This window comes from Cupressus sempervirens, chromosome 5 (assembly GCF_028749045.1).
Source record: "Cupressus sempervirens isolate cs-2001-9-10 chromosome 5, ASM2874904v1, whole genome shotgun sequence".
In the NCBI taxonomy this organism is placed as follows: domain Eukaryota; kingdom Viridiplantae; phylum Streptophyta; class Pinopsida; order Cupressales; family Cupressaceae; genus Cupressus; species Cupressus sempervirens.
The window spans coordinates 614,850,647-614,878,466 of NC_143122.1; the positions used below are offsets into that span (position 1 = coordinate 614,850,647).

The window sequence follows — 27,820 nt, forward strand, 5'->3', positions numbered from 1 at the left end:
TAGTTATCATAACAGATTGTTGTCCCGTAGCCACCGTAAAACCCGCCGTGAGTTAGCGAAACCTGTCATTTGGCGAGTTGATCATTTACAGCGCATCATAACTCTGTTCCTTGTGGCACCCGTGCACCATATATTTCTATTACAAATCTCCGCGTTTTAGCGAGCATTTTTGTGCGATTCACATTTCTTCTATCAGTTCTTTGCCCTATCTTTGAAGAGAGAGCAGTTGTTTTCAATACTTTCGAAGCTTGAAACATAAGTTTTTATTTTTTCAGTAAGTTCATACAATATTGGACATGGAACCCATTCCTGGCGGCGTAAAATTGACAGGATATGTGGGTGTTTTGGTTTCCGATCCTTGGTTGCAAAGCCAATTCACCCAAGTGGAGCTTCGCTCTCTGAGAACACAAGTATGCAAACTTTTCCCTGTTAATTTTAATGCCCTGTGTGATGAATCCGACCTTAAAACTGTTTAGTATGAGCCCATTTTCTATCAGTTCAAATGCATTTTGATATGAAATTGTTGCTCTGTGTAAGATGCGAAATTTATGTGATAAAAACTTCAAATATATTGAAGAGAAGAATGATTTATTGGATGGCGGAAAATCTTATTGAATAGATTGAGCAAAAGTTAGACATTGGGAGCTCTAGAAGTAAAGAAGAAATTATTCAGCTAAATAGATTTGTAAGAAAACTATTAACAATGAAGATAGGATTGCTTGAAGGAATCTTTTATTCATGCTATTTTCATTTTTGAGATTTTAAAGGTTTGACTTGAAGATTGAAAATAATTTAGGTTTCTAAAAACTCTAAAATCAAATTAGAAACCGACCTTTTCACAAGAATTTTTTTTCAGTTGATACTTGATTGACAAGATATTTCGAGTTAAGAAACATTAATAGCAATCCGGGAAATAAATACATTTTGAAATTCACTTGAGTGAAGTAAATAATCAGATTTCGAAAACTTCAAAAGCTAAGGGTGGAGTGATTCCTGAAAGACAATTTTATCTTTGGATTGAGGAAAAAAACAGGTTTGTAAACCAGAGAAGCAAAGAAGAGGAGGATTTTAGGAAGATGAATTTATATGGTAGATTGCGGGAAAAAATAGATATGAGAGGCTTAAAAATCACAGATAGAAAGAATTGCTTGAAATAAACTTTTATTCAAAAGTCCAATGAGTAAAAACTCTTTTAAAAATTCAACAGCACAGTTAGAAGGGTCCAAAAATGGGTTTTTTAAACAATGAAAATTGATTAACCAAACCAGGCGAGATGACACCAGGCCTAGTTCTGGTGAATGTTAAAATAATTATTGAAGGTGAACCAGGACAGACTATACTGAAAGTGGTTAAATACAGTTTTCAGAAAAAAACCCAATTTAGTTTTAGTGCGTCCATAATGTATTACTCAACATAATGATTGCTGGCTAAGGTAGTGCACAAAAGATAAATTATTAAAGAGACTGAGACAAGTTCTGGTTTTAAAACTTTGACAACTAAAGAAAGAATTTTTTCCCTTTTTTCTTTCTAGTAAACAACCCGGGTTGTGCACCCACGAACCACAAAAATTTGGCATCAATACAAAAAGTTTATTACCAAACCCTCAAATAAACCACTCCCAATTTTTCCGTTCTGTATATATTGGAAATTTGGAACCATCAGACACTTATATGTCTGCTTTATGGGCTTCTTACAGTCGCTTCGTTGATTCATTCTGTAAATATGGAAGACAAATTGTCTGCTACCAGGATGACTAGTCCCTCCTTGTTGTGAACATCATAAACCGACTCTTTGTTCCTTTTCATGTGATTTCATTGGAATAAGATGACGTGATTACAAGAGTTCTACAGCAGAGTCAACAATCAAAATTATGCCGAGTTCATTGATTTCTTCACACCCTACATTTCCTCACCTTCCTTCACATAAGCCCCAGTTAATGACCAAACACTTCACTAGAGATCAAAGCTCATTCATATAGATGATTATTGATCACCTTTCTTTTTCCCCTTTTGAGAATGATCTGTATACATTAAGGTAGCACAATGACACATAGTCCCTTAACAGGAGCATCTTATTTCAAAGGACTTGATAACTTCAAAAATGAGATTGCAAGTAGCTGAAGAGAAACCCATCCCAAACGCTCATTATTGCCTTTACACTATGGGCACTGTTGTTAGGATTAATTTTATTGCTGTTATGCTACTGTCATGATTTTTGATTTCTGCTGTTATAATGCCCTCATAATATATTTAACTGTATTTTAATTAATGTTACAGTTTTTTTTTTTTTTTTTTCAAACATTATAAAAGCTTGCCATGCTGTCGGGGTTTCTGGCTGTCACCAGGCCAGTTGAGAGACATCTCAAATATTTCCGGGCATCTCAGGGACTGGCTATCACTCGGATGATCAAGGGACATCTCAGACATTCCCAAATTGCCAGCCATCTTGGGGATGGCCAGAGGTCACCTCCATGTTTCTTATTACTTCAAACACATTTCAAAAATTTGAGAGTTTTGGGCATGATCATCCCTGCTGTCCCACTGTACCTGAAACACCACTGGGGACAGGGAAGTTGATTTGAGGGCCAGATGCATCCCACTGGAACACTGTAAATTACTGCTCCCAGCTCCCCTAAAGAAGCCCCAACTTTACCAGGCAGGAAACTGAAGTGTCTGGACATTGTTTACTGATCTTTTTCAGTTTAAACAAAATTCTTTCCAATTCTGCACATAAGTTTGTTAGAGTCCCAGTGATCACTTCTGCAAAAGAAGCTATTTATCTACTTATGCTGCCTTTGTTCCCTGCTTTTGTGCCATCCCTCTCACCTGCCTGTACACCCTAGTCTGGTTCTGTGTTTCCACACTCCCTTACTCCTGTTCTGTGTTCCATCTATTCAATATATTGTTTTTTTGTTAGTCAGAAGCTTCTATATGAATTAAAGGATTGTTTGAGAGAAATTTAATGTTCAATACTCTGAGAGAAACCTAGAGCTTAAAAGATCAAGAACAAAGAAAAAAAGTATGAATGGAAATAACTTTTTATTCGATTTGCTGTTTTTTTTTCAGTAGGTTTCGAAAAAGAGAAAGGCAACTTGAAAGGAATTTTTAGAGCAGCTTAAGAAAAATGTTGAATCAAAGGCAAAGCAAAAAATGACTTTTAAATAAAATTTATGCTCATAAGTTTCGATTTTTTTTATAATAATTAGAAATTTCAAAATAGCAGTTAGAAAGATTGCTGGAATGAAACAAATTTAGTATATTTAGAAACTCCAAAAGTACAGATAGAACTGTTGGATGGAAACGTTAACTCAATAAATAATAAAATTAGGAAGCATGTGGAAAGATTTATTTTTGGAGAAATTTTCTATTTAGAGAAATTAATTGCTTTAAAATTTTCATGGGCACATAAGAAAATGGTTTCATGTAAGGGCATTCTTTTGTTATCAAAAAAGGGTTTCTCAAGGTCTTTGGCTTGTGATACCCTGAAGTAGATTCAATTATACCAATCAGAATACTGAATGGGGCAAAAAACGCCATGCCTGGTTAATAACTAAGATTAAAGAAAGCAAAGTGATGCAGACTGCCACATGGAAACTTATTTTGTACCTTGCAGATGGTGGCTAAAAGCATATTTTACAAGTCTAGTTACTTGTATAACTGTAAGCTAAGTTTTTGTAAGTGCGATTTGGAATGCAGCTCAACATAACAATGTGCTTGCCTCTGCTAGTGCATGAAAGAAAATTTTATTCACTATATTGGGAGAAGTTTAAAATTTAGAAACTATGTAAGAAAGTTGCTTTGAAGGCTTTTATTCAAGAGATTGAAAAAAGTTGCATTTAAAAAACTTGAAATGGAAAGAAGAAATTAATCACGTGAGAGAAATGATTATACCACATAACTGAGATAAATTTATATTTAAGAAAAAATACAAATCAGAGATGAAAAATATTGTGTTCAGAAAAAAAGAAATATTACAAAACTTTTCAAGCACATATGAATAGGATTGTATAAAAGAAATTTCTGTTAAATAGGTGGACATAATTTTGTTTTTAACAGAGTTGCCTGCTATCTATGGGAGTTCTGACTGTTTGGAAATAATGTCTTGTTTCTAACAGTTTTGGTCCATGAAGAAGGAAACTGGCAGAGTGACTCGCAATGTATTGAAAACTGAGTTGACCAATATGAAGGCATTTAAGGAGTTGTTTAGCAAGGAGGAAGTGGGAGATATTGTGGCTAAAGACCATCCAGATGCTGAAGAGGATATTGATTTTGAAGCTTTTCTAAGGGTGAGTCAAATTACAATTTAATCAAATTTATAAGGAAATTGAAATTTTATAACTATATTTCTATTTTAAGCTGTTTATTTTCAAGAGTCAAGTGCTAATGCATCTATATTAGAATATACTATTTTTGATACCTTTCTTTATAGCATTGCTGCAGAGAAATTTGTATTGAGAGATATAACTTATTGAAGGGGGAATAGCCCCCACAGCCCCACTGGACCAAAACATGTTATTGCTGGCTGTAAAAAACTAGTCTTAAATGAAGCCTCTCTAGGGGATTTCATGGCCTAATTATACAGTTTCCTGGTATGGAACAGTTTGTGGCTTGTGCATTGACATGGAATATCTCTTTCATCGTGGAGCCTAAATTGGTGTTTATATAGCTGATATTGATTTTAATTGTTTTTTACTGAGGCATAGGACTACAAGACTAACCCACGCCATTATAATGTGGGAAAAAACTCAGCCACAGGAGGATGTCTAAGATGGTAGTAAATACTGTTGTTGAGGGCCTGATGATCCAGGTGACTCTAAGCCTACACCCAAACAAAAGAAGAATCACCTGTGTCCTGCTGGATCAAAATATATTTAGTCGGAGAACTTGGTCTGATACCATAAAGCAAACCATTTAAGCATTATGTGGCCTCACTGTAGGATTAGTGGTCTGATTAGCCCTTTTCTTGATCTATTAAAATGCTTCAGGAAAAAACTGTGTGAAGTGCTTCCAATTTATAACAAAATTTAACCTGAGAAAGTTGAAATGCTCAACTTAACACTGTACAAATGGATGATAGGAAATGCCAAGACTAGATATAACTACAGTTAAAAGTAATAAAGCTAGTGCAAACACAAGATGAACTTAACTACATTTATAGGAATATATACTCAACTGTGGAGGTAATATTAAAATTCTTGAACAAATTAGAAACTAATGCTTAAATAGTAGTTGACATTCATCAACTACAGTCGATCTATAATGAGCCCCTTGTTGATTTTAAGTTATTTCATATACCAGAATAAACAATTTCAATTTTAATTTTAACTGATGTGCGAGAATACTTGGATATAACGTTTTGAGTTTTAACAATAGCTTTACTGCTGTTTTTGCAAAATAGTTTTAGCTATTTTTTTTTAACTTGGCACAATGTTTTTGGCAGATATACCTTAATTTGCAGACAAATATAACCACAAAATTGGGTGGTTCAAAGAACAATTCTGCATTTTTGAAGAATGCCACAACCACCTTGCTTCACACAATCAATGAATCTGAGAAGATCGCATATGTAGCCCATATCAACAGCTACCTTGAAGATGATATGGTGATGAAAAGATACCTTCCAGTTGATCCTCTGACAAATGATCTTTTTGAGATTGCCAAAGATGGCATTCTTCTGTGGTATGTACTATGAATAGTCCTCACACATTCAAAACTTTGTATTTTATTTCCATCAATAAACATAAGGGGGGAATGAATTTTTTTGGCTTAGTATCTGTTATAACTTAATGTCTAAGAATGATGAAAATGACTTTTCATATTGTTGTGGGCATGATGCAGTAAACTGATTAATGTGGCTGTTCCTGGCACTATTGATGATCGAGCAATAAATACCAAGAAGAAACTCAATCCTTGGGAGAAGAATGAAAATCATACACTTTGTCTTAATTCTGCAAAGGCAATTGGATGCACAGTAGTAAATATTGGAACACAAGATTTAATTGAAGGGCGGGTGAGTAAAATAAATCAATAAGTAAACTTGATGCAACATATTTACTTAGTAAAATAAAGAAAATTAATTAGTAACTTCAACATGACATTTCCTTGGTGAAAAATTCAAATTTGCTGAAAGTCTGTTTTTGGGGCTTTACGTATTACATGTCTGCATAATAATTCAGATTCTTAAATAGCTATAAGATTTTGTAAGCTGAGCTAGCCAGACATAAAATGATCCTTCTGTAGCTTTAAACTAATGAATAAAAACACCATGTTGCTTACCTTTGAAATCCTTTTAGGGTTTTCCGACCTATCCGCACTATCCTACTTGGAGTTGGTCAGTCAGTACCTTTGACTGAGAAACAATTCTTTGGAAACATCATGGATTTTTCATTCTTTTTATATATGCATTTCTTTCATTGGTAAGGAAATCCTACTATGTTGTATAACTAAGAAATATTCTGACATAGATTTTGATGGGTCAGTTGACAAGAATATATATGAATTGACATAATCTCCATAAGCAATTTGTTCAAATAGATTAAATACTTAATAAGGATTTCACAGGTATCCTTTTCAAGATTGAATGCTTTTTCTTATTGTTTCTTGTTATTGCTCAAAATCTATATAATATACTTGTAATCTAAAATTCTCTCAATGTAGTAAGTAACATGCTTTGCTTTCATGAATATTTTGATGTTTCTTTCTGTTTTGTAAATTTTTATTTTTATATAAATGGTACTTCAAACTTTTAGATGATAATATATTTTCTGTATTATCTTGCAGCCACATCTTGTTCTTGGCTTGATATCACAAATTATCAAGGTAAGCATGGAGGAGTTTTTATATTTACTTTAGCTGGTAGGAGCAATGATCTGGTATGGTGTATTTGATTTTGTGTTATTTGTATAATAATGCCTAGAAAGCCACACCGCCTTCACAAAATTTGAGTTTATTTTCCTGTGATATGGAGTTTTCCAGTCATTTTTAGTCTTGATGTAAGGAAGTTGCCATTTTTGCTTGTCACCTATATAAAATATTGTATTATGACATTCTTCTAAAGCTTTGCCGATTGTGCAAATTCAGATTCAATTGCTAGCAGACCTAAATTTGAAGAAAACACCCGAACTTGTTGAGTTGATTGATGATAGTAAGGTCTGGAAAAAGAACTTCTTTCCTCTGCAAATTTATCAGTCTTTTTGTATGTTAATGTCAGTTGAATTCTCATAACATGTTTATCTGAATCCAATTTACAGGATGTGGAGGAGCTTATGAATCTACCACCTGACAAGGTTTTGCTTAAGTGGATGAATTTCCATCTTCAAAAGGCGGGTTACAACAGAAATATTACGAACTTCTCTTCGGATGTAAAGGTAAAGAATGATGAAGCTAAAAAGTAAAATCTATTTTATTTTGAGTGGCCTGATAATTATATCATATGATTTGGATATTGGTTATGATAAACCCAATTTTTAATTCACCAGGTTAATTAACGATTCTTAGCCTCTTTTGTTTATGCACTGAGATTTCTTGGGATCTTTCCGTCTTACCAAATTGTCTCAGAAAATCACGATTTGACACCATGCCAATGATTCCTCAACTGTTTACTGCTCTAAAGAGCTGAAAATCCTTTAGATTGCATGGTGTTGTGTAAGGACACATGTTTGTGAGCCAGATGTTATCATTGGAAACTATTTAAGCAATTGTGTTAGTTTCTGAAGGCATTTTGTCTATTTTATTTCCATAGCCTACTTTAGAATAGACTTTGTGTGGGTGCATGGATTTATGTGCATGAAATGAACTGTCTTTGCAACTTCTTTGTTGCCTGAGTAAAATTCCTATTGATCTTCAGAAATTTGGCATGTATAGCTATTCAAACTTATGGATGCTTTTATCATAATTTAGTGATTTTTTAAGGTTTATTTTGAATTTTCTTTTGGGTTTTCTGCAGAATTAATACCCTATTCATGTTATTCTATAATTATGTTGGTGAATTTACCAATACTAAAACGAAATTAATCAGTATGTTTTGCTCTTCCATCCAAAAATCACGTGCTTCATTTTTTATTTTTTTTGATTGATACAGGATGGAGAAGCTTATGCTGTTCTGCTAAATGTTCTTGCACCAGAGTATTGTAGCCTCTCTACCCTGGATGCTAAGGACCCTATGGAAAGGGCAAACATAATTCTATCCCAGGCAGAAAAAATGAGCTGTAAACGATACTTGTCTCCAAAAGATATTGTGGAAGGGTCTCCAAATCTTAATCTTGCATTTGTCGCTCACCTTTTTCATGAAAGGTAAGAGGGAGTTGCAATGTTATTCTAGTTCTTTTAATGTCATTGCATACTTTCATAGCAGTTTCTAGGAAGCATTTTTATAATTATTTGATAAGTTTATATTACTAACTTTTTTTCACGGTTGCATGGGTATGCGTACCCACACCCCTAGGATGCATACCCAGGTACCCAAGTACCCGGTACATTTACCCACGTACCAGGTACTTAGTGGAGAGCATCATAGCTAAGGACCTTGATTAAGATCTCTGGTTTTTGTTATGCTTTTTTGTTTGCATATCAGTTTGTTGTTTATCGAGCATAATTCAATACATAATCAGTTTGAAACTTTGATACAATACTAATTAACATTAAACTTTATCAGTGTTCAAGTTAGATGTTTATCATTCGCTGTATGTCATTGTTACATGACTTATGATCTTCTACATGTTTAAAGTCTGCCTTGTCTGTTATGCATCTAAACGTTTAGTATATTCAATAATTACAAACATATTGCAAATCTGAAACTGAAAACAATATATTACAACTACAAACTTTATAACTATTCCTGGATTTGAAAAATCATTGTTATGACTCAATTTTTTCTGATTTACTATAAATATTAAATTATATCAAACAACAATTTGATGTACTTAGGTACCCCCATCCCCTATTTTGAAAAATAGTCGTACCTGTACCCATACCCGAAGTACCCAAGTACTCCTATACCCATGCAACCTTTTTTATTTATTTCGAACATGGTGGGGGGTGTATTTGAGCTGAAGAAAAACATAACTTGAAGATAGTTCCTTTACCTCCTTGATTTTTACATAAACTTAAATACTATGTTTAAAATATGTGACTACTATTTAGAGGCCTCTATATTACCATTGTTGATGCTAGATAAATAAAGACATTGTTTCTTTAATCACTTGGTATTGAAGAACACTCTTCCTGTATCAAGAAGTTAGCTTGGTATTCATAGCGGCCTTTTTGTGAGGTGAGGACTTGGAGTATAATATCAGTTCTTTTAGCTCTACTTCTCTTTCCTTGCAATTCAATTCAATTGGAAGAGAGAAGTCAGAGTTTTACATTTTTTGTTTATGATCACTCATACTTTGCCAGCCTTACCTTAGGAATAGGACATTGCAAACAAAACCAACAAAAGATAGTATGGCGCTGAACGTCCAGGCACTCCCTTTTTGTGGTTTGGATTTAAATACTGGCGGAGAGTCTGACACTGGCACCAAAAAGCTATCTCACAGTCATTAGCACCTAGCAGCCCACAGAATATCCTTGAAGCTATCATGGAGTTTTAGGGTTCTAGATCTCTCTTAGGAGGAATCCGAAGAGTGTTGCAGGAATAGTTGAACTCAATGACAAGATGGCATAGTAGGCCAGAATGTGGAATTTGCTAACCTGTGTTTTTATTGTCCACAGTTTTTTTATTCTTTTGTTCAGTTTGTCAAAGACCAATCATTAAGTTATAATTTGGCACTTAAAAGGACAATCTAAGATGTAGAGGGATTGCTTAATAAACTGCAGTTCTTATTATATTCATTTTCCTTTTGCTACCATATGCTTCCAAGATCCAATCATAATGTTTAACTAGCTGTCTTTGATATTTTCCTGTTTACAAGTTAGCACTTTTCTTGCTTATATCATGATTCAAATTTTATACTGTAGAGCATCTTAAGAGTTCAATACACCAAGCTGCCTTTATTCATACCTTCATGTTGTTCTTGGAGTTTCCTTCCATTAAATATTGATATTTGCTGCCAGCATTGAGCAATCTGCTGACATGGTTACATTTTCATTGTATTTGGTTAAGATCTGAGTTACTTTATAGTTTATAGAAAGGCAACCCCTTTTCTATAATCTTGTTTTCTTATATTAGCTCTCTTGTCATCACCACATGCTGAAACAATGCCATTGAAAGTGAATGCAGCTAACTTTGGGGTAAATCTGCTCACTTGAGAGCCTTTTAGAGGAGTACAGTGAATCAAGTAATCAGGGTACAACTGCAGTGGAGCCAATTTTTTCTACAAGAGTTTATTGTAGAATGAATTATGTAAAACAAGTCATAGTTGGCCTCTGCATGTACAGGATTTCTTTGGTTTCTCAATTAGTAAAATTTGAAAAGTCAATAAAGTGATATATATGCCAGAGTCTGCTCATACAACTTGTACACTCTGCAGATGTAGATGCTTTACTCCCAATGATTCCAGTTACTGTCTTTAGTTTCCTAGACTCGCTTCTAGTTTAAGGATCTACACTAACACATTCTCAATTCGTTTTTTTCTTACATTAGAGCACTAAACTTTTTGTGTCATTCAGCTGTTGTTCTTAGGTGAAAAACACTAGCAGAAAATTTTAGTAAACTATATTTAGCTTTTTTAAATTTACCGCACTTTATTTAGTGTTAGCTCTCCTTAATTTGATGTTATATTTTTATGTTTTTGTCCAGGGCATAGAATCATTGAGTTTTCCTAGTTTTAGAGAGTGTAAGTGATGGAATCATGATAGGGACCCAGCTTTAACTGGTGGGTTAGTTCTATTATATTCACCCAAGTAGCAAATCTTCAAATGACCATGGACACTCACTTTTGTGATACAGAAAAAATCAAAATGGGATTTCAGACAGCTTCATATACTATTTCTCAATTTTTATTATTATTTTTCTTCATTTGTACTGTTAGTGGATTTTTTTTGAATTCAATGTACTAAGAAATCAACAATATTGCTTGAAGTTTTAGTTTGTAGTTAGGGTTATTTCTTAACACAGACATTAGCGTTGGCTTGAATTTTAAAATAGTATCAAGGCACTGTTACTAAGATCTTCTGAATTGGTGAATGGAATATGCTCCTGCATGTGAGGAGTTTTAGGGATATTTTAGTCCCTTTAGTGATTGAAATATCTGGTAAGTGTCAAAGATTGTTGGGCACAATGCCTTGGTTGCTCTTGGGTCTTGATCTGCACATGATGTAGGATGCTAAGCTTATTTAATTTCAATTGATTTGTTCATTTTCAACATTTTCCAATGGTTACAAACATGACTACTACTTTTGGTCTCAGAGTGCAACCACCTAGGTGCTTCAAATTTTACTCTTTGGAAGTGCAAATTTCATATTTGCATATGTTGTTGGAAGAAGTTGATCTTTGGGTCTATGTGAAACTATGGCGATATCTCTAGTTGATCTTGTTTATTTGGCTGAACATAACAAGATGGTCAAGGGAAAACATATCATCTTGGTTTTTGTAAAAGATCATTTGATTACTTGCAATGATGAAAAAATATTAATCAAAGAGATGTATGATGCCTTCACCAATCTTTATTGAACTTTTAACTTTTTCAATGAACAATTTTGAGCAACAAACTCAATGCCACATGTAAAAATGACTTGATATGAAGGATTCGAACTAGTAGCCACCTTTATAGTGGATATTATAGAAGTTTATTGTCAGCAATTGGAATTATGTTGGAGGATGAAAAGTTGGACTGTGTACAGGGCACTCTCTCGAGAAATGTTCAGTGATCTATCATATTTCTCTTTATATTGTTGCGTGATTTCAATTTATATGTTTTAATTTATTTGATATGTTTGAACGTAATGTATGAAAAATGTATTGGCAGTAATTTCATAATAAATTCAATAGGCTAGAATAAAATTAGTAAAGTTGGTTTGCTTTGATGAACATTTAATTACCTGTAGCCTTAGCAATGAACTCATGGGTTCCTTTGTTCACATAACTATATCTTGACGCCATATAGTTACATTACCTGTTTATATAAACTCTTTGTCAGCATTTTTAGCTACAGCTCATATAGCTCAAAAATTAATTACAGCTCCTCTTGCCTGCAAAGCATAGTCCCTTTATGCCATGGTAGTGAGTTCGTGTAGCAAATTTGGAAGCATTTTTCTACGTTTAGTTTATCCTCATCCTCTTCTTATTAGTATTGTTGCATTTATTTTATGCATCTTCATTAATCTCAGCACTTGTGCAAGTAGCCATTACGAATGACAAATGATTGATCTACATTTAAGTCTCTTAAATGAATTGTTAGTAAACATAAAAATTAAAACTATCCTATCAAATGAATCATAGTTTTGTCCAATTACATATTATTTCCAAGTTTAGCAACCCATACAAATTAAATGCCATGTACTCTTTTGTAGTGGTACAAGCCATCCTCATAAATCAGATATGATCTTACCCAAGCATTCAACAAAAATATGCATGGTCTTCATCATTAGCTTTCTCAGGGCTCCGAACATCTACCGACCAAATTGTGAAAGTTGTCTCACAAAATATATCACCAAGGGATATTGTTGTTACCTTTGTTCTTTTGGAGATCGAGTCAAAATTGACTATTATATCTGACGCTATTCATTCAAAACATTGACATGTGAAGTCACAACTAAGCTCAACCGTTTCAACTTTCATAATGGTTTGCTTGCCTCTATCTAGTGTGTGTTTGTGTAAGCTATCTGAGAATTAATGTGACTAGAAGAAAGATATTCATGTCTTTCTCAAGATTGCTACATACAAAATTCACATTTTTGAGATCTGTGTGTGTGTGTGTGTGTGTGTGTATTTATGATAGCTATCCCAGAGTTGATATGGCCAGAAGAAAGATATTCATGTCTTTCTCAAAAGTGCCATGTACAAAACACCAACTTTTGAGCTTTCATGTTCATTCTAATGTCTTTTCTCTTTGACACTATCTGTTTAATTGTAAACAATTCATCCCTATATAGCTTGTTTAGATTCTCTCAGTCTAGAGGGTTGTCCCATGGAAATATCTTGGGATCCAGATTATTGATGAAGTTTGGGGATGACGTGACATGAATAGTAGATGTATATTATTTTGAATTTTACACGTGCGATCCGATAGATTTTATTACAGGCGTTTCTGAATCTCTGTTTCAGCATAAGAATGGTGAAAAAACTGGCATGACTCTGACATCCCTCTTTGTTATCTGGCGATGCCAAAAATTGGAACCATTCTTAATGAGATTTACAAATTGAGCCAAGAATAGTCCAAGTGTCTACAGGTGGGTGCTGTGAGCAGACTATGCAAATTCAGCTCTGTTTCCTTCCTTTTGGTGGTGTTCGGTCCAGGTTTGCATTAATGTAGAATACTGCACAGGTAGTGACTGCTTGCTATCACTGAGACACATGTTACTATAATTTTCAGCACTAATAATGACACACACAACCCTGCATGCCTGTCTTTCAAATAATATAAATGGAAGATGCAATTTTCTCTTTAATAATAATAATTTTTATTTACTTAAATAAGCTTCCCTAGCAGAGTTAGGGACGATTCCGTCCTCATTTTTACACAATGCTTATGTCTTCCCTGCTTCTTTCAGATCTGTTCTTGCCATCTTTTCTGAACAAAATTATTCTGGGTTTGAGAGAAGATTAGTATTGTGCAACATATGGAAGTTTTCATTTTTTGTCTTGTGAGGTTATTTGAGCTTCTTGTTCAACCTTTATGTTGATCCCTTGCCTTGGTATCCTTATGAATGATAGAAATCTCTGCTTTTGGAATCCAAAAAAGATGGGGGAGCTCATTTGAAGGGCTTCCTTCCCTTGCTATTCACTATTTTATGCAAAACATTAGGTTGGGTGGTGAAGTTAGAGGGTGGATAACTTTTTCCCTAGAGTCTGAGGACCCTTTTGCCAAGGAGGCAGTTCTTGTCATTTTTTCTGAACAAACTTATTCTGGGTTTGAGGGGAGATTAGTATTGTGCAGCTTATGGAAATTTTCACTTTTTGTCTTCTGAGGTCATTTTAAGCTTCTTGTTCAACCTTTTTGTTGATCCCTTGCCTTGGCATCCTTATGAATGATAAAAAATTCTGCTTTTGGAATCCAAAGATGGGGGAGCACGTTTGAAGAGCTTCCTTCCCTTGCTTTCCACTGTTTAATGTAAAACATTAGGTTGGATGGTGAAGTTAGAGGGTGGATAACTTTCCCCTAGAGTCTGACCCTTTTGCCAAGTTGGCTGTTATGTAGGGGGCTGTACCTTGGAAGTAATAAAAGGTGATAACAACCTTGAGCAAGAGTATCACCCGTATTCCAATATCTTTTAAGAGGGAAAATTTGTCAGCCAACAATATATTGCCAATATCATTGTGTAAAGAATCATTTCCGGAAAAGTGTAAAGAACTAGTATTTCCAGATAGGATTGTAAAGCTGCTGCAAAGGATTGCTAACTTGAATCATTATGCCATAACGGAGTGTCTAGCTGTATTGAGAATTCACTTGAAATAAGAATCCAGCGAAGACAGAAATTCTCTGTGATTTCTGTTTTGAAATGCTTTATGTTTAATTTTTTGGGAAGAGTAAATGTTATCTGCATCCATGCCTTAGGAGGATGGTAACAAACATGCCTCTACAACTATGGAGAAGCATGAGAATACATAGTTTTACTTTAGCAAAGAACTCTGCTTTGTTGCATGTTAATAAAGGTCTTGATTCCTAGATACTCCAGAACCAGCCTTGCTTTGTAAGTTATATAAATTTGTCTCATGGATACACTGTTTTGACATTCGTTTGTTGAAGCTACAATGTGGAGGTAATCATGCCACGTTTTAACATTGAATTGCATATTTATCAAAAATAAGTAATGTATAATTTGAATTTTATATACCCATTTCTCTTGCTAATTGTAAATAGCATTTTTTTCACTCATGATTGACATCAATAAGAATATTTTCACTAATGTTGGAATTCATACTTTTCTTTCTTTTTTTGTTAATTGCTCTAGTTTTTTTCAACTCTGTAACTGCAACCTTTGTGAAGAAGGTTGTCAGAGACAAGTAGCTGACCAGTTCAATCTGTTCTAAGTGAGGATCTGTCCAGTGAAAGTGCTTGGCCTATTAGATTAAGATGAATTTATGGAAAATATTGCTGTAATTTCGTGTTGCCACATTTCATGGCTTTTTCTGTTTTTCTTTTTTGCACTTTTTTTTTTCTTGCTTTCATATTTCGTTGTAGATATGTGTGGAGCTTATTGGTTCAGCATGTTATCCAAACCTAGTGCATTTGATCAACATAACAATCCACAGACATGAAAGTCTCACGAAATCCATATGATGGGTGGATTAAGTGTCCCCAAAGTTTCTTCATTAATCCACATTATTCACACTAAATACCAAACAAGGACTGATAAATTCATGACAATGAGTGGTTCTAGTGATTATCTGAAACACTGTGGCATCTGCATTGTTATTGAAGAGTTAAGACTTGAGAGTCCTGATTGTGTAGTGCAATTTTTGATCTAATGTTGAAGAGCGAGATCCTCTTCCAAATGAATTCATTCAGCTTTTTGTATTTATTATGATGGTTTCAGGAATGGATTGTCAGTCGATTCAAACAAGATCTCCTTTGCAGAGATGATGCATGATGATGTGCATGTTTCTAGAGAAGAGAGAGCTTTCCGCTTATGGATTAACAGTCTTGGTATTGACACATATGTCAATAGTGGTTTTGAGGATGTCCGAAATGGGTAAGTGGTCAATTATTGCAACTTTATTTGCATTTGAATTGCTAGGCATTTTTTCATGATGTTCCTGTCAATTTTATTTCATTGTCATTTATTGCTTTCCACTATTTTGCAGATGGGTCCTCCTGGAAGTGCTTGACAAAGTGGTACCTGGTATTGTAAACTGGAAACAAGCAAGTAGGCCTCCCATAAAGATGCCATTCAAGAAAGTGGAAAATTGCAACCAAGTAATCAAGATTGGGAAACAGCTGAAGTTTTCACTTGTTAATCTTGCTGGAAATGATATTGTGCAAGGAAATAAAAAACTAATTCTGGGTATGTGTTCCTAATCACATCAGAAATTAATGATCTGCTTATGTCCATACCAATATCCTCAATTGATTTTGATATGAATTCAAACTCTGCAAGTATATTTCAGCATCACTGACAAAAAAATTCAAGCAGATCTAAAGTAATAATATTTATGATCCATTGGAAGCCAATATTTGATACAAGAATGAATTGTGATATTGCTATCAGGATTTAACTGTGTGATTTTTGAGTCAAACTCATTGACCCATGTTTCATGAGTAGTGATTCAACATGAATCCATCCCTCATGAGAATAAATGGAACACTTAGCACTCATTGGATCTAGGTGATGCTCACAAGGGTGAAGCACCGGGACTTCCCGGGAGGTCACCCATCCCAGTACTACTCCAGCCTCAGCGCGCTTAACTACGGAGTTTCCTTGATGGTTAAACCCAAAGCTTGCAACCCAGTACTACAAGAATGAATTTCATTAAAATTATCAGCTCTTTTATAACGTGAAATAATCTAATAATTTGATTACTGCACTAATATTAAATTTACTTGGGGTATTGATTATCCAATTCTATCGATCACTAATTGATAACTTTCTATAACAATTTTTGTTAGTAATGTAGGGAACCTAGTGGGTTTAGTGTCTTTCACTAACATGGCTGACTTGGGGAACATTAACATTTCTTTCACACATTATCCAAAGGATGCCAAGCCAACCTCTTTAATTCATTGGGATATTTATCCAATGCTAACCTTACCATCCCCGCTTAAACTTGACCAAAGGGCCCTAAATGAAATGTACACACTGCAATCTCCCTTGTCACATTGGTTTTTAGGGTACAAAATGGTGGGCCCAACAGCCATGTGTCTATGAGGGGGTGCATCCATTGGTACTTTGGCTAGATGAAAAATCCAATTCTTAACCCTAGTGGGTGCCATATACCATCAATCTTGGCTTTTGGCATAGTGATTGCATTGTTATGTTATCAAACAACATCTCCTTGTTACACTACAGCATGGCTAAAGATAAAAGGTGACATTGCATATCATCACATGTCAACAACCCTATTTACACTACATTAACATCCCTCGCCAATGATACCTCCCCATTGTCTAGATATCTCTCAATAAATGTTGATGGTGATGTGTTTCATGTGAGAGTCGAAGTCCTAGTACTCCAAGCAAGATGCTTATGCTCCATTATAAGTCATGATTCAAAAAGATTATATCTTTGATATTGACATCTTCCATCATCAACTATCTCCAAATGGCATCGATTCACAGTTGTACATCCAATGAGGAACACTAATGGGAACCCAATGGTTGTACTATTTGAGGAAACTTATTGATAAGATGTCCTCAAATAAGAGCCTAGAACTCACCAGGACCATCAAAGTCCATCTGAAATAAATCTCCACAATTTTAAATACAATTACGAATCCTACAATAGGAACCCGACCATTGTCCTAACTCAAAAAATTATTGATAGGATATCCTCAAACAAGGGTTTTAAATCTCACCATGACCACTAATTCAATTAAAATCGATCTTCACACCGATTGATACAAGATCGTGCCATCTTTTTTTCCTCTGTTGTCAAAGAATGAACATAGTATAACCGTATGTCAATCTAGTATCTTTGTCAATAAAACGTAGGTACCTAGGTTGAGAGGAAGAATGCTCCTTCTTGCGACATGGGAATGCCTATATAATAATATGCGATTCAGTTTGGATGGTGTAGGTTTGGGTTTTTTTTTCCCTTTGAGGAAAGAGGGTTCACATTATTGATTCCCCTTGATGGTTATGGTTTGTTTGCCATTACGCGCCTATGTGATCAAAGGGTAAGCCAAGACCTATTCAATTCTGTCTAGTCTTTAGCTCTACAGTGGTCATAATACCAATTGATTTTCCCACATTGCCCATCTGTATATCTGACTAATTGTAGCTATTTGGAATCCAATAATCATACTATTTGAGGAAACTGAGTCCAATAATTATACTATTTGAGGAAACTAACTTATAGGATTTAATAAACAAGAGGTCATGCCCGAGCATGATCAACAATGAATCCATTGACGACTAATTTTCACAGTGATAACTGATGCAAGGTTGTGCCACCATATATCTCCACTGCCAAAGGATGAGCATGGTGATGCCACTGTAATATATTTGTTTTTCTCTAAAGAAGATATAGTATGCACCAGTGGTTCATGATTTGGTTTCTTTTGAAGGAAAGAATCAACCAATAGTTTAGGATGTCTTCTCTCAATTAAGTCAAGAAATATGTAGACCATTGCTTGCCAATATGATGTTAGTATAGCCAAGACCTCCTCTATCTGGTTTATTCCATGGGATAATGAGTTAAGAATACTCCATCTACTTTTTCTTTGCCCAGCCATTTGTAAACTTGATCTATTGTAGCAATGTTGAATAAATTCATTTTATATGACTCAAATTGTGCATTTCTTAGACTGAGATAGTGCACTTATCAATAATAATGAAATCTTCTCGTGGACAGACGACTTGTGTGAAACTACATCTTGTAATGTTCCCTTTAGTGATATTCCTCGTTTTGGCTTTAAAAAAATAATACTTACTCAAAAAAGTGAAAATAGCTCTATCAAAGCAGAATTTATAGTAATATTCAGGTCAGTAATTTGAAGCACAATAACCAGAGTTTGATCAAATCATGAATTCTCTGGAAATACTTTGCAAAACTGTTGAAATTAAAGGGTTCTGTCCCTAGCTCAACAACGATAATACCAAGGACCTATCCCTAACTTCTCAAGGGCATGAAAGACCTGTTAATTTTTAAACCAGAATATGAGAATAAAAGAAAAGACGAAATATAATAATGAAAGCACAATTCTTACTCTGGGAAAAACCCTCCTCAATGAGGGAATCAACCCAGCCCACAGAAATCTTGATCCTTTATTATACCTGAGAATACAATTACTATACCTCTGATAAATCAAACAGTGATCAGAAGTTAAATAAACAACAGAGAATGATACATGATATGCACAGGTATCTTCTCAATCATAAACTCTATAAGAGAGCAGATTTGATAAGGCTATCAATTGCATTCTGTTCTAAACGATCGCTCTCAAAATAATAACATCTGAGATTGTCGACTTTTCAAACATCTATCCTTATTAATCTTCAAATCTGCAGAATAAACTGTATATACTGAAAAATGACGAATACCTCTTCGTCACAAAATGTAACTCTTGTTGGAATGTAAGTCATCATATTCATCATCTAGTTTTGGTCGAGTCATCAAAAGGGGTTGAGTCATCACAGACTAGTCAATTTTTTTGGAGACTTACTATAATTAGAAAGTTTGTATGAGTAGACTTACTATAAAATTATAAATAGTAAGTAATTTTGGTAACTTCCTGATATAGTATTTTTGACAAGTGTATTACATGTTGTATGGGTCATACTTTATTTAGTAACTTGCTAAATTTAGTAAGTGGTCTGTATTTCGAACTCTGCAACTCGATTGTTATATGCAACTCGAAATCATGACTGTTCATACGTTTTGAACATTGTATTACATGTTGTATGGGTCATACTTAATTTAGTAACTTGCTAAATTTAGTAAGTGGTCTGTATTTTGAACTCTGCAACTCGGTTGTTATATGCAACTCAAAATCATGACTGTTCATACGTTCTGAACATTGTTGTAACTGTGAAAAGTCGCGAGAAATAAAGTTGAGCGATTGGCCTGTGGTTTTTTACTGTTATATTTTTACCAGGTTTTCCATGTAACTATTGTGTTATGTGATTTGTCTCTATTCTACAATTTTCTACACAATTGTAATTTTCATTACAACTCTCACACACAATAAGCATCAACTGAAACATGCCCGCTCGCAAGTTTTGTTGTTGTTATTACATATTCAAGAATAGACAACACGTCTTTTATTTACATGACATTAATGAGACTGATGATACACAGAAGGTAAATAAAAACGGTCACCAAAAAGAGTCTTAGATAGTTTATCAAAACACGAACTTGAACCTCATTCCCAATAAAATTCCATCGCTACAAAATGAAGACGTGAATATGAAGGAAGCTGCTTTTGAACAGAGGGATCATAACGATGAATTCAACTGTTACTAGAGAGAGCGAGCTGGCAAAACTGAATGCCGCTGCTATGCTGACGCCAAATAGGCATGATGACAGATACGACAGGCACCAGGAAGAATGCAGCCCAGACTGTCGAAGCTAATAAACGGGAGCATTACAACTGCACCTAGGAAATGGATGAAGAGACGAGAGGATGAAATAGAGAACTGTGTACACGCAGAACCAGCATAACGAAGATAGGGAACAACAGCAGGTGCAAGGATTTGTCATCAGGTAGAATCTATCTTAAAGCTACTACTCAACTCAACAAGACCATCCTTCCAAACCTTAGCCAAGTCCATGAGCCTGGACATTGCCTGATCAGAATACTGGATAGAATTTAAAATTGATAACTCAATATATATGCTAGGCTATTGCTGATTAATAGTACTTGATGGATTGACAATTCAAACAATCTTTGTATGCTTCTACATCGAGTGCTGCTTGACTTTTTTTTTTGAATTATAGTTTTTGGGCTGGATGTATTTCTGAATTGGTGCATTCAATGCTGATCTGAATTGATGCAACTTGACTGAATTATACCTCTGACATGCTGTTCTGATTCGATGGTCTGAATTGATATGCTGATTCTATCTCCAAATGATTTGTTCTCTCTTTTGTATCCCTAAATAGAGGGTTGTACCTGTTCATTGAGACTATTATTTTAGTAAGTCCTTTCATTGTTTATTTATTGACCTACTGCTTGGCAACTGCTAATAATCCTTACTTAATGTCAGTCTATCACTAACCAATAAATTTCTGCCTTGTAAAATTTAATAATGAAATTCTGTTGCCCCACTTTGTAGAATTCCTACCATATTCAATCCCATTGTTAAGGTTTAAAGGCAGTGATATGGTGCTGCAATCTATGGGGGGAGCATGACAATTGAATTCTAGCAGAAAAAAATCATTAGGGGGAGCATGACAACTGAATTCTAGCAGAAAAAAATCATTAGGGGGAGCAGAAGGAACATGATCATTGGAAAAACCTAATTCCTTTGCAATATATCCTTCAAAAGCCTCAAAATTATCCTGTGATAAAGCAGTGGATCCTTCAGCCATATCAGATTCATCAAGGCAATTTGTTTTATCACTTGAATTGATAGGTTCTTTCTCACCTCTTGGTCAGGGCACTTTTCTTCTTTTCATGCCTCCATATAATCAATAAGCCTATAAGCTTTGGTAGGAACTGCTAGCAGAATTCTTTTGAAAAAATATGACAATAGATTAGAGATCACATTGCCTCGTTAAATAAAAGACATTGAAGAAAGAATGAAGTGGGCAAGATATTAAAGTTGGAAAGAAAGATGCAACTTTGCTCCAAACAAAAAATAGTCCAAGCCCCAATAAATGAGCTCATAGATGTATGTGCGATCTTACTGCCCCTTAGTAAATGATTCAGGTAAAACTGGGAAAAGTGGGATTTAAGCACAAGCTCTTATTCTAAAATGAACATCTTATCATTCAGTGTGTCAATTGATATGAAATGTATCATACGGAAAAAGATGAGGTACTTATTTTTTTGTGGAAAACATCCTAAAACAGAAGTTTAAAATAACATTATCATCTTGCTGATGACACTTTAGGTACATAACAATCACTGGAATATTCGGAAATTCATTTTACAAAATTTTGAGGGAAATAAAAGAAAGCATCAGAATAAATCCAAAATTACATCCATATTGACAAGAAATATTTCCTAAAAATATTGTTCAGGACCATTGACGAAGTGACAAACACCAGGTTTGAAGATTTCTTAATGTTCAGTTTGAAGTGGACAAACTCACGAAAGACCAGTTGACAGCAAGTCAAAGCTGTAAAACCAACTTCAGTTCATTATTTGATTTTTAACTAGGTTATTTTGAGCTAAGAAACTGGAAATAAATTAAGGAAAAGTTCCAGATGTCATAGCAGTGTTGCGTAGGTGAACAAGATGCCTTTGTAACATCATTATCAAGGGGCATGTTTGGTAGCAACAGGATACCAATACAAGGATACATAGTGCAGGTTTTCTAAGTATAGTCTAAAAAATTGGCCTTTGCAAAAACATGGCAGACCTGAATTTGAGTCAATGTTGAGACTTATCAAAATCTCATGAAATTTCCAAACATAAAACAAACAAATATTTGCAAAACAACCTTTTATAAAAAATGGACAAAAATGAATTTATAGATTTAAAATGATGTTCAATATACGTCATAGTGTACCCAGTCATATGATCATAAGTTTCAAACATTGTAGTGTGCACTATCATGTCAAATGTGATTAGGTCCTGCAGACACTGCTTTTGCTTCTCTTCGCATGTAGAAAGGAGACTAATTACCTCTCATATAACACTGGACTCAACTCTATCACAAAGTGAAACTTCTCTTTCATGGATTGGTGCAAGGTGATATTTGAGGCAGTTGACTCCTCTCGTCTTTATCACACAATAATTACATACAAGGTTGCCACTTGTTGCAATATCTTAAACAAAAATGTCAAAAAGTGAATCTGAACCCTGCCTAAACAAAAAATTAAATATTATAAAATGCAAACTTCAACGGATAACCATATAACAGAAATGTTATGCAACTTGTAAGTTCTGCCAAAATATTTGTCAAATGAGCCCAAGATCACACAAAATTTGCAAATGCATTTCTGTCAATGTTTGAAGGAGTGAAAATTGGATGAAGAAATTCAAAATTGTGATAATGATGGGATTTTTTATGTGTTTTTGTCTGTTAACTGTTCATTATGTAATTGTGGATACCTGTTCTCTACTCACATGTGAATTTGGAAGAATAACTCACCAGGATCTTACCAGTGAGTTTTCAGGTGACTTACCTGAGGGTTTGTCTTTAGTAATTTTTGAGTTGGTGAGTTTTTACTCTATGACTCCTCTCTAATTTTTTCATTTGGACAGCAGAAGGTAAATTGGTTACCTTTCATTAGCAGATCTGGTAAATGACGAGCAAGTCTCTTTCATTGTTAAGGGCCAGTTCAGATATAAATTATAAAACATCTAAAAATTGGAAACAAAATACAAAGTTCTGTATTCAGTTTATTGTATGTACAATTTTATTTTCTAAACCACGCATCAACATGAAGGTCTATCATGACATTTCTTTGGATGCGAATCTTCAGAATCATTGTGTTTCTTTGCTATGTGTCAAGAACAAAATAGACATGAAGGTAGACTTGAGCTTTATTTCAAACAGTATAGATTATGTTATTGATTGATTTATAATCTGGTTTCCAAAATGCGCCTGTCACTTTCTTATGAGACTTTCATTTGATCTTTTCATATGTAAATTATGTTTGAATGCAAGCTTCTCATTATTAGTCGTGTTATACATGTGGGACGATGCATAAATACTTGTTTAGCATATTTATGTCATAAACATAAATAACAACATTTCTGGTCTTCAGCATTTTTATGGCAGTTAATGCGATATAGCATGCTTCAACTTCTCAAGAATCTTAGGTTGCAGTCAAATGGTAAAGAGATTTCAGACTCAGATATTTTGAATTGGGCAAATAAAAAAGTTACTAGCACAGACAGAACTTCTCGGATGGAGAGCTTTAAGGTCTGTCATTGTAATTTTTTGAGTATTGTTTTAGCATGTATCCCAAGCACTTATTTTATACATTTTTTTCACTTGGTACTTTATCTCTTCAAGAGTATTTCTTTATGATTAAGCTGGTTATTTCTATCTACTTACTGAATTCTCACTCATTTTAGTATACTGAATAATTGAAACTGCTTTATTTCAGGATAAAACTATTGCAAATGGAATATTTTTCCTTGAACTTTTAAGTGCTGTTGAGCCTAGGGTGGTGAATTGGTACATTGTCACAAAAGGCGAGGATGGTGGGTACTCTTATTGGTCTCCACTTCTATTTTAGACTTTACATATTTGAAAAAGCTGTATTTTATAACTTGAAATACATCTTAAATAAATCCAAAATTAGGGCAGATTCTTATAATTCTAAGTGCTAAGTGCTATGCCATTTTTCAGATGATGAGAAGAGGCTAAATGCAACCTACATAATAAGTGTGGCAAGGAAACTGGGGTGCTCAATATTCCTGCTACCCGAAGACATTGTTGAGGTATTTTGTTGGAGCTGATTACTTTTTGGTAGGAATGAAATGAATGTAAGCACAACCACAGGTATCAAACAATTCTATTAATCATCACTAAATCATTGTTTTGGTCGCTTTTATGAGCTTACAGGTTAATCCAAAAATGATACTTACCCTGACTGCAAGCATTATGCTTTGGAGTCTCACAAAACAAACCAATGAAGACACTTCTGCAGTTGTTTCAGACAGTGAAAATGGAAGTATCACTGGCAGTATCTCAAATATTGTTATTGATGATAGTGCTTCAGAGACTTCTTTACCTCCTGATAATGAAAGTGAATCGGCTAGTGAATAGCTCAATTTGTTGAAAATAGAAGTGCCACCAGTTATTTGCTCAGCTCTATCAGAAGCATACATCATATTTTGACATTCAATTATAATGATTGGACCTCGTTCAGGGCATCACTTATAGAAACCTACAGCAAGGGAAGATTCTATTGTATCAGTAGTCATGGTCATGCGGATTCTACTGGACCAATTACTTAACAAGTTCACTGTGTCGAACAGAAAAATGAATATGTAAAAGTGACCTTTACCAACTGCAGGTCAATCTGGTGATTGCTTGGTGTTTTAAGCCAAGCCAGCATTGATTATTCTTGTAAAAACTAGAAACCTGCAGGTGATAAATGAAATTAATAGTACATATGGTGTCGTTATTGAATGGCGTTCTTAGTGTGTATTTAATGATTTATAATACTGATTGCTTCATCTCTGGAGATTTTTCTTGTATGATAACTCACAATAAGGTATACTCGGGTTTTAAAAGTGTTTGTTGCTACCTGTTGCACGTTTTCATGGGTCTGGAAACGTGTTTTCTAAATTATCATCATGTTATTCAGATATTCAATTTTGATAGCAAACGCGCATTTTCCTTGTGTCCTAATGTTTCACACTTCTTCTTTGCACAAATCTTCCTTACATCCTAATATTTCACACTTACTTGCACGAATCAACTATGGAATGTATGATAGTATATCATGTTTACTTTGTTCTTGTTCATATTCTTGTAATAAATAATAACAATCAAAGTTGATTTGTGATATGCAGAAAACGCTTGAAATGATAACAATGGTTTCTATCTTCACATAAGTAATCAGAATGGTTGCGACTTGTTTTTATATCTCAAAAACTGGAAAAACAAGAGAAATAAAGCACTGTCGGACTAACCATCCTTCAGAAACAAGAGAATATATTGGTAACAAAAATGCAAGAGAATAATGGATCAAATTAGTGGAATGCAATCAAACCAGAAGGCACACAAATATGATCCAAGCAATTCAAAATCAAAATATGGAGTGTATCTCCAGCTTCAAGAATACTTTTGTAATGCCTTGATTGAATCTTCTCTTTAAAAATTATGGCAAAGCCTATTCTTCAACATATTTTAACTTTGATTATAGTAGGCTTCTTATGCAGCTAGCTGCTGGAACAGAGTTTAATAGTGTTCTCTTTCAACCTGGGTAAAGCTTTCAGACCAGATGGCTTCACCACCGTTGTCTACTAGCATTTTGGAGAGTGAGGGCGCATGAAGCACATAAAGTTTTGTATTCAGAATGGAGTTTTTTTCTGGCTCCCGCCACAACTGAAATAAGCTCATGGGCACCATAAAACTCATCCTGATTCTCAAAGCAGCTCAAACACACAGGTTGGATCAATATAAAGAGAGAGATCTTTGCAATGTGGTCTATCAAATACTAAAACTATCTCTATGTCAAAATATCCCAATAGCTTAAACTTCTCCTTTCTATGCTGGTTAATGAGAGCAGTCTACCTTTTCTTTGAGGCGATAAATCAGAGAACATATTACTGTTAAAAAAAAGGAAGGCACTCGGTTTGAGTTTACAACGAGGAGATTACATTGGACTTATAAAAAGGCATCATCTTCCCATGTTTATCGTTAAACAGGGACATGGAACATCCTTTTGCAGGCACGAGGGGTTTATAACGAGGAGATTACATTAGCCTTACAATGGGAGACTCTTAGTGGGACGATTCAAATGGCAGGAGGAAAACTGATGGAATTTCATTCAGGAAAGAAGGCAATTGATTCACCATCTTTCATTTTGCGGATGACATATATCTTTCTACATCAATGTGAAAGGAGAAGCATCTTTTAAGATATTGAATATAATTTTTGTGAAGCTTCAGTACACAGCAAATTAACAATACAAAATCAAAGGTCTTTTCATTGACATTCCCCAATCAGAAAACAAATCCTTGCCATGGATGTTTGTCTACAGATTGTATATGATTAAAGAAGTCCCACAGGCACTCCCCACATGTTAACTCTGCTAACATTGCAGTCAATGTAGAAAATCATACTAAACAGATTCAATGAAATTTTGACTGGCGAGTTATGGAAGCAAAACAATCTAAATTGCCTTTGGAAATAGGTATAACATGGTGCTGCCCAAGTACCAAGGATGACTGAATATAAAGGCTGTCTCCTCTACCCTGCATTGACAACAAAAACCACCTAATGGTTGCGCTCATTCTTCGACCTTTTGTTGGCCATGAAAGCAACTTAGAGATTGTATTCATATTCTGTGGCTGCACTGGTCGAAAACAATTAAAAATAAAAGCACAATAATCAGAAACACAATTCCTCTCAGTATGTTACAGCTGATCATCTTCAAACATTAAAAAAACAAAAACAAATGGCCATTCTTAAAGATGCAGCGCGAAATAAGCTTATGCAAAAGCAAATGTATTTGTGATGCTGTACTCTCTTTAGGAACCGACTGCATTGCTTCAAAATTTATCTCGTGACAAGCACAAAATTCAATTGGGTGATTACTGCATTACCTCGAGCAACGAGGTGCTAAATGAATTCACTCATTCACCGACAATTAATGTTGCAAATAGTAACAAAATGAACATTCACACTTAATTAAAATCAAGAGAGTGATTTGAACATACCTGTATGAGTTTAGTTTCAATAAGAACGAGTTATACGAGATTCAGCCAACTTTTCCTTTAAGAGTGTCTGAATAATGTCTGGTAACATCATACACGTTTAAAAATAAGGCATTTTCATGGTTGCTCTCAGAGGAAAGTTCTAGCAGTAGAATAATCTAGAGATCCAAAGGCTCGTTGGAGATTGCAATAGAAAACTATGACCCATCTCTCTGTCCAAGGTCCTTTGCATTCGACATGCAGAATCATTTCGATCAAATGCGCAATCGCCAAGGGGCCAAGATCATTTTCCTAGATAAAACCCTCAAGAGACGGAAAAAGTTCAAATGACGGCTCTTGGACTGTGGCATCTGTTAAGGCTGATCCTCTACTGGAGTTTGGCATCTATGATGGATAGAAAGGAATGCTGGACTCCAGCAACTTTCCAAAGTCTTCCACTCAATTGCTCCGCGCGAAAAACCCATGTCCGTATGTCTTTGGTGTTGACGTGAAGCCAAAAAGTTCTATTTTTATTTTTATTTATTGAAAGTGGAGCAAAAAGTCATTATTGACACTA

General features: G+C 34.7%; 1 protein-coding gene and 1 long non-coding RNA gene across 5 annotated transcripts; one reads left to right on the forward strand and one right to left on the reverse strand.

Moving 5' to 3' along the window:
- The first annotated feature begins 171 nt into the window (after positions 1-171).
- LOC149557387 (fimbrin-4-like) lies at positions 172-25,009 on the forward strand. The gene is made up of 14 exons (XM_089832043.1): positions 172-410; positions 4,115-4,285; positions 5,440-5,678; positions 5,838-6,009; positions 6,780-6,818; positions 7,080-7,148; positions 7,250-7,366; positions 8,080-8,291; positions 15,633-15,788; positions 15,901-16,100; positions 23,634-23,791; positions 23,979-24,075; positions 24,224-24,315; positions 24,440-25,009. The coding sequence occupies exons 1-14, from the start codon at positions 297-299 to the stop codon at positions 24,641-24,643; spliced, it is 2,040 nt and encodes a 679-aa protein (XP_089688169.1). The 5' UTR covers positions 172-296; the 3' UTR covers positions 24,644-25,009.
- Positions 5,297-27,743, reverse strand: LOC149557388 (uncharacterized). Of its 4 annotated transcripts, none has more exons than XR_016364875.1 (2): positions 27,268-27,743; positions 5,297-5,947 (listed from the first exon to the last, which is right to left on the reverse strand). It is a non-coding gene; the product is annotated as an uncharacterized LOC149557388 (long non-coding RNA). The 4 variants fall into 4 exon arrangements; XR_016364876.1 differs by lacking the exon at positions 5,297-5,947 and adding an exon at positions 19,941-20,865 and having other exon boundaries at positions 27,268-27,737; XR_016364873.1 differs by lacking the exon at positions 5,297-5,947 and adding an exon at positions 26,508-26,898 and having other exon boundaries at positions 27,268-27,737.
- Between the last annotated feature and the right edge of the window lie 77 nt (positions 27,744-27,820).

What these genes read in the sequence shown, in the direction of transcription:
- LOC149557387 (XM_089832043.1), top strand. Translation starts at nt 297, where the DNA reads ATGGAACCCATTCCTGGCGGCGTAAAATTGACAGGATATGTGGGTGTT. An exon ending in AAAGATGGCATTCTTCTGTG is followed by an intron (nt 5,679 to 5,837) that starts GTATGTACTATG and finishes GGCATGATGCAG; the next exon opens with TAAACTGATTAATGTGGCTG. An exon ending in ACTTCTCTTCGGATGTAAAG is followed by an intron (nt 7,367 to 8,079) that starts GTAAAGAATGAT and finishes TGATTGATACAG; the next exon opens with GATGGAGAAGCTTATGCTGT.